This window comes from Lolium perenne, chromosome 4, assembly GCF_019359855.2.
Source record: "Lolium perenne isolate Kyuss_39 chromosome 4, Kyuss_2.0, whole genome shotgun sequence".
NCBI classification, from domain to species: domain Eukaryota; kingdom Viridiplantae; phylum Streptophyta; class Magnoliopsida; order Poales; family Poaceae; genus Lolium; species Lolium perenne.
In genome coordinates, this window is record NC_067247.2 from 91563044 (window position 1) to 91569971 (window position 6928).

At 45.4% G+C, this 6928-nt stretch overlaps 1 protein-coding gene across 1 annotated transcript; it reads right to left on the reverse strand.

The window, feature by feature from the left end:
- Positions 1-4649: 4649 nt before the first annotated feature.
- On the reverse strand, positions 4650-5439 carry LOC127293296 (SKP1-like protein 1). Its single transcript, XM_051322879.2, has one exon. The coding sequence runs from the start codon at positions 5308-5310 to the stop codon at positions 4822-4824; it is 489 nt and encodes a 162-aa protein (XP_051178839.1). The 5' UTR covers positions 5311-5439; the 3' UTR covers positions 4650-4821.
- Positions 5440-6928: the final 1489 nt, after the last annotated feature.

The window sequence follows — 6928 nt, forward strand, 5'->3', positions numbered from 1 at the left end:
TTTCTGGTAAAGGGTTTGAACAACAAGGAAGACAATGTATAGTCTTATAATGCTTGCAATATGTCTTTTATGTGAGTTTTACTGTATTAGTTCATACTTGTGTTTGTTTCAAACAACCTTGCTAGCCTAAACCTTGTATCGAGAGGGAATACTTCTCATGCATCCAAAATCCTTGAGCCAAACACTATGCCACTTGTGTCCACCATACCTACCTACTACATGGTATTTCTCCGCCATTCCAAAGTAAATTGCTTGAGTGCTACCTTTAAAATTTCTATTCTTCATATTTACAATATATAGCTCATGGGACAAATAGCCTAAAAACTATTGTGGTATTGAATATGTACTTATGCACTTTATCTTTTATTAAGTTGCTTGTTGTGCGATAACCATGTTTCTGGGGACGCCATCAACACTTTGTTGAGTATCATGTGAGTTGCTATGCATGTCCGTCTTGTCTGAAGTAAGGGAGATTTACCACTAGTTGAATGGTTAGAGCATGCATACTGTTAGAGAAGAACATTGGGCCGCTAACTAAAGCCATGAATCATGGTGGAAGTTTCAGTTTTGGACAAATATCCTCAATCTCATATGAGAACATTAATTGTTGCTAATTGCTTATGCATTAAAGAGGGGTCCATTATCTGCTGTCTATGTTGTCCCGGTATGGATGTCTAAGTTGAGAATAATCAAAAGCGAGAAATCCAATGCGAGCTTTCTCCTTAGACCTTTGTACAGGCGGCATAGAGGTACCCCTTTGTGACACTTGGTTAAAACATATGTATTGCGATGATAATCCAGGTAATCCGAGCTAATTAGGACAAGGTGCGGGCACTATTAGTATACTATGCATGAGGCTTGCAACTTGTAGGATATAATTTACATAATGCATATGCTTTATTACTACCGTTGACAAAATTGTTTCTTGCTTTCAAAACCAAAGCTCTAGCACAAATATAGCAATCAATGCTTCCCTCTGCGAAGGGCCATTCTTCTACTTTTATGTTGAGTCAGTTTACCCATTTCTCTCTATCTTGGAAGCAAACACTTATGTTAACTGTGCATTGATTCTTACATGCTTGCTTATTGCACTTGTTATATTGCTTTGCATTGACAACTATCCATGAGATATACATGTTACAAGTTGAAAGCAACCGCTGAAACTTAATCTTCCTTTGTGTTGCTTCAATGCCTTTACTTTGAATTTATTGCTTTATGAGTTAACTCTTGTGCAAGACTTATCGATGCTTGTCTTGAAAGTACTATTCATGAAAAGTCTTTGCTATATGGTACAATTGTTTACTCATTGTCTTTACCATTGCTTCGAATCACTGCATTCATCTCATATGCTTTACAATAGTATGATTAAGATCATGTTGGTAGCATGTCACTTCAGAAATTATCTTTGTTATCGTTTACCTACTCGGGGACGAGTAGGAACTAAGCTTGGGGATGCTGATACGTCTCCGACGTATCGATAATTTCTTATGTTCCATGCTTGTTTTATGACAATACCTACATGTTTTGTTCACACTTTATGATGATTTTATGCATTTTCCGGAACTAACCTATTGACGAGATGCCGAAGTGCCAGTTCCTGTTTTCTGCTGTTTTTGGTTTCAGAAATCCTAGTAAGGAAATATTCTCGGAATTGGACGAAATCAACGCCCAGAGTCTTAGAATTGGAAGAAGCTTCCAGAACACCCGAGAGCCGCCAGAGGGGGGCCACAGGCCCACCAGATGGTAGGCCGGCGCGGCCAGAGGGGGGGCCCACGCCCCCCTGTTGTGTTGTTGCCTCGTCGCCCTTCCGACTCCGCCTCTTCGCCTATTTAAAGGTCCCTGACCTAAATCTTCGATACGGAAAAGCCACGGTACGAGAAACCTTCCAGAGCCGCCGCCATCGCGAAGCCAAGATCTGGGGCATAGGAGTCTCTGTTCCGGCACGCCGCCGGGACGGGGAAGTGCCCCCGGAAGGCTCCTCCATCGACACCACCGCCATCTTCATCACCGCTGCTGTCTCCCATGAGGAGGGAGTAGTTCTCCCCCGAGGCTAAGGGTTGTACCGGTAGCTATGTGGTTAATCTCTCTCCTATGTACTTCAATACAATAATCTCATGAGCTGCCTTACATGATTGAGATTCATATGATGATGCTTGTAATCTAGATGTCATTATGTTAGTCAAGTGGATTTTACTTATGTGATCTCCGGAGACTCCTTGTCCCACGTGTGTAAAGGTGACAGTGTGTGCACCGTGTGGGTCTCTTAGGCTATATTCCACAGAATACTTATTCACTGTTATGAATGGCATAGTGAAGTGCTTATTTATATCCCTTTATGATTGCAATGTGTTTTGTATCACAATTTATCTGTGTGCTACTCTAGTGATGTTATTAAAGTACTATATTCCTCCTGCACGGTGTAAAGGTGACAGTGTGTGCATCGTGTAGTACTTGGTGTAGGTTATGATTGTGATCTTTTGTAGATTATGAAGTTAACTATTGCTATGATAGTATTGATGTGATCTATGCCTCCTTCATAGTGTGATGGTGACAGTGTGCATGCTATGTTAGTACTTGGTTTAGTTGTGTTGATCTATCGTGCACTCTAAGGTTATTTAAACATGAATATCGAATATTGTGGAGCTTGTTAACTCCGGCATTGAGGGTTCGTGTAATCCTACGCAATTAGTGGTGTTCATCATCCAACAAGAGAGTGTAGAGTATAGCATTTATCTATTCTGTTATGTGATCAATGTTGAGAGTGTCCACTAGTGAAAGTATAATCCCTAGGCCTTGTTTCCAAATACTGCTATCGCTGCTTGTTTACTGTTTTACTGCATCTCTATTGTCTGCAATATTACCACCATCAACTACACGCCAGTTGTAGCATCAAGCTATTTTCTGGTGCCGTTACTACTGCTCATATACATTCATACCACCTGTGTTTCACTATCTCTTCGCCGAACTAGTGCACCTATTAGGTGTGTTGGGGACACAAGAGACTTCTTGCCTTGTGGTTGCAGGGTTGCATGAGAGGGATATCTTTGACCTCTTCCTCCCTGAGTTCGATAAACCTTGGGTGATCCACTTAAGGGAAACTTGCTGCTGTTCTACAAACCTCTGCTCTTGGAGGCCCAACACTGTCTACAAGAATAGAAGCACCCGTAGACATCAGCCACCTGTGCCGGCGCAGCCTAATTCGAGTGTGCAAGGACAGCCTCATCCGACAACACAGAGGGCTGAAGAGGTGTTGTTGGCAGTGGCCGGGTGTGCGACCAAAGAAGCCGTTGGTGAGTTGGAGAACTTGACTGAAGAAGAATTTGTTGCAGCAAATAGGAAGAAAGGGTAAGTTGTTTCAGATGTCGTAAGGCAGGGCATTTCCTCAATGATTTTGAAGCGGTACTATGTGATAGTTGCCAACGACCTGAGCATGCTACTAAAGATTGCCCACTACTTCGTGCTCCGAGACCTCGTCTTGAATGTATGGTATGGGCTATTCGGACTTAGCTTTTTGAGAATTACCTCTTTCAACTTCAGTGAGGCCAGAATACAAGACAAGGTAGAGTAGAAGTGTCCGGGGGGTCCGGGGGGTCCCTCACTATTACACAATTGATTGCTCATTTGAAGTGGATTGTTCCTGATCCACATTATGTATGGGAAGTGCAGCAGATGGAGAATGTCTTCAGGGTTAATTTCCCTAGCAAAAATGAGTTGGTTAGAATCTCCTGCAACTCCATCATGAACTGCGAGATCATGACCGGCTCATCCCCCTCCCTCCTTGACCAGTATGATCTTAAGGTCCCGCTCCGGGTGCGCAACGCGCAGCGTGGCGGCGACCATGATGTAGGAGCCTAGCATGAGCCCTCACGACAGCTCCATGGCCCGGCCACTGGCCCGAAACTCGGCGCCGGTGAGCATGATCGAATGCGGAGACCTGCTTCCCTCCTCCTTCTCCTCGACGTCCATGGTGTCGAGCGAAGACACCAGGATTCGTGAGGATGGCAAAAACACAGGCCCCGACGGCGACCTTACGGAGGGAGCTACCAGAGCGGGAGGAGTTGAGGCGGCCGAGGTGAACCCTGACTCGGAGAAAGCAGAGAAGGAACAGAGAAGAGTTGGGTTGCGGCCTGCAGGCATGCAGGTCCGACAAAAAGGCCTGCCAGTGAGCCGGTGCTCAGCGCCTCTCTTATACGCTGGCCCACACGACAATCGGAGCACCAGCAAATCGATGAGAAGCCAGGGATAGCAACGGCATTAACTTATTTAGATAATTGGCAGGAATTTCTCCTAGGTAGCAGGAATTTTCTCTACCCGTCTGCTCTCTATCCTGGTGAGAATGTTTCCATCATCAAATATATAAATACTTCCATTGGCCATCCACCAGTCGTGCAGACAACGAGAAGGGCTGAGGCCTGACAACGTGAGGAGGCCATAGCATTGCAACCATTAAAAATCAAAAGGTCATATGTATATGCAATTTCACATACCAAACCTCAGCGAGCAAAATATCTTCTAAAATCTGTGGTTTGCACCATGCTGATCAAGTTCATACGCGTATGCAATTTCTTATATGATATTAAGGTGTGCCATTCTAAAAGAATAAAGAATAGGGAACATAAAATTAGAACAAACCAAAACGAATGAAGAAGTGCTGACAGAATAATTGCACTATCAACCACCATCGATCAAAATTGATGTCACTTTACAACTCTTTCGATCCAACTAACTAGTAAATTAGATATGTAAATTTACAGCTTCACCGGGGCGATGTGGAGATAAAAGAAGCGTTGAAACGACGAGCAAACGCGGCAGGGTGCAGAATTACTCGAAAGCCCACTGGTTCTCCCTGCGGATCTCCTCCTCCTCCTCGGCGGTGAAGTCGTTCTTGATGTTGAAGGTCTTGCGGATCTCCTCGGGGGTCTTGCCCTTCATGTCGGCGACGGTCTGGCAGGTGAGGTCGAGCAGGCTCTTGATGTTGAGGTAGTTGGCGGCGAGGATGAGGTCAAAGAGGGTGGCCTGGTCGACCTTGACGAACTCGGCGTCCCAGTTCTTGAGGTCCACGGCGGGGGCCGGGGCGGGAGCTCCGTCCGCCGCCGCGGCGCCGTCGGCCGCCTGGACGTGCTTGCTGCAGTACTCGATGACCTTGGAGAGGATCTTGGCGTTGACGTTGGGGAGCGGGATCCCGTTGTCGGCGCAGTCGTCCTCGATCATGTGGCGGATCGTCTGCGACTCCATCGCCACCGCCTCGTCCACCTCGAACTGCTCGCCGTCCGAGGACTTGAGCGTGATCTTCTTGTCCTCGGCCGCCATGGGTGGTGGGTTGAGGTTGGGGATCGGCGGCGGATTTGGGGGCGATTTGGGGACAAACGAAATCCTAGCGAGGCGGCTGCGGACGACAGAGACTTCTGATTTTCTGAAGGCAGAGGACCCGGGTCCCCGATGGCTTAAGTAGAAGGATTTTCCCCTCATAAACAAAAAAGACTAGTAATCGGATGCAGATATTTTGTTTGTTTCCTATCCGGACTCGACCATCGTAGGATCGGTTCTATCTGAACTCTGAAGCGTACGATGTACCGCTAAAACAGGTATTCCATCCGGATACGATTTTGTTTCCTAATTAGTCGCGCATATATCACGCCAGATCTAATTTCTTCCGCCAATTACGTGGAGTCCTTATTTGCTTCAGTTTATACTTTGGACTCTTTAGGAAACTGATTCCAGGATTTTTTTGGAAACTAATGTTTTTGGAGTATGCTTCTTTGGCAAGTAAATCTTGTTTTCTATAATGTTACGGCTTTTTTTCAAAAGATTCGAAACTATTTCTTGAGTTCACAAAAGTGAGTTCACAAAAGGTACAAAGCATCTCATCATAATAAAAATTACATCGAGATCCATGAAGACTAGTACTACCGCTAGAGAGCCACTGACGCGGCGATGTCGCTGCTTCCTTACCGCACCCGGCCTGACGCTGTTTATGAATTATGATAGCCGGGAAGTTTTCGTGCACATGCCCCTAAGGACCAGCGTCCGTCATCATTGAACCCATGAATTGATCCGAATCTTCTAAAACTAAACATATAACACACGTAGACTCGACGAGATCCACCACTCCATGGAAGCATTGACCAGACGACTCACCGCCCTCCTCGGCGTCACCGGCGAGAACGCCGCCAACGAGGTGGGCGAGGATACATGTGTACCTTATTCTTGTCCCGCACAACGCCGCCATAGCCACCATAATAACGATGCGGGTTGATCAAACTCTAACTTTAGGGAACTTTCTACAGCGTCGAAAGAAGGTCCAAGGTCCCCACCCCCTCCCGCCGCTGGAGCGGCTAGTAGAGGATGCGGAGACCCGTCGATTCCCGGTCGTAGATGACGAGGACGAGATAGACGACGACGGCTGCTAGGGTTTCCACCCTATCTGTATTCTCTCTTTCTTTCATGGGATGAGAATAAATGAATAATAGTATGACTTGCTTCAGTGCAATAAAAAGTGGCTTGCATCTGGAAAAAAAAATATGTATCTAGTGAAAAAAATTGTGAAAAGTGTACCTACGAATTTGTTTAGATCAGGTCTATGGAACGAAGCACGTATGCCCATAATAGGAACATGTTGTGTTAAAAATCAAAGCATGTTACTTGTAATATTGAAGCACTTACTGGGTAGTATGTAAGACACCAGAACCACAGCTTGATAATCGTTGAAGCATGAACGAAGGGGTAATGAAGCATTTGAAAGCATAAAAAATCGTGTTTCCATCTTTTATAAGAGAATTTGCTTCTATGCTAAAGTTGTCTCCATCAAACGGAGAGGTATTTTCATCCTAAATATGGTTTCCTCATTTAAGAATTTGCTTCAAGTACAAAAAGAACATGTTTAGACAATAAGACCAAGTACATTGGACGGACGCATGTGCGGCCACTT

What these genes read in the sequence shown, in the direction of transcription:
- LOC127293296 (XM_051322879.2), bottom strand. Translation starts at nt 5,310, where the DNA reads ATGGCGGCCGAGGACAAGAAGATCACGCTCAAGTCCTCGGACGGCGAG.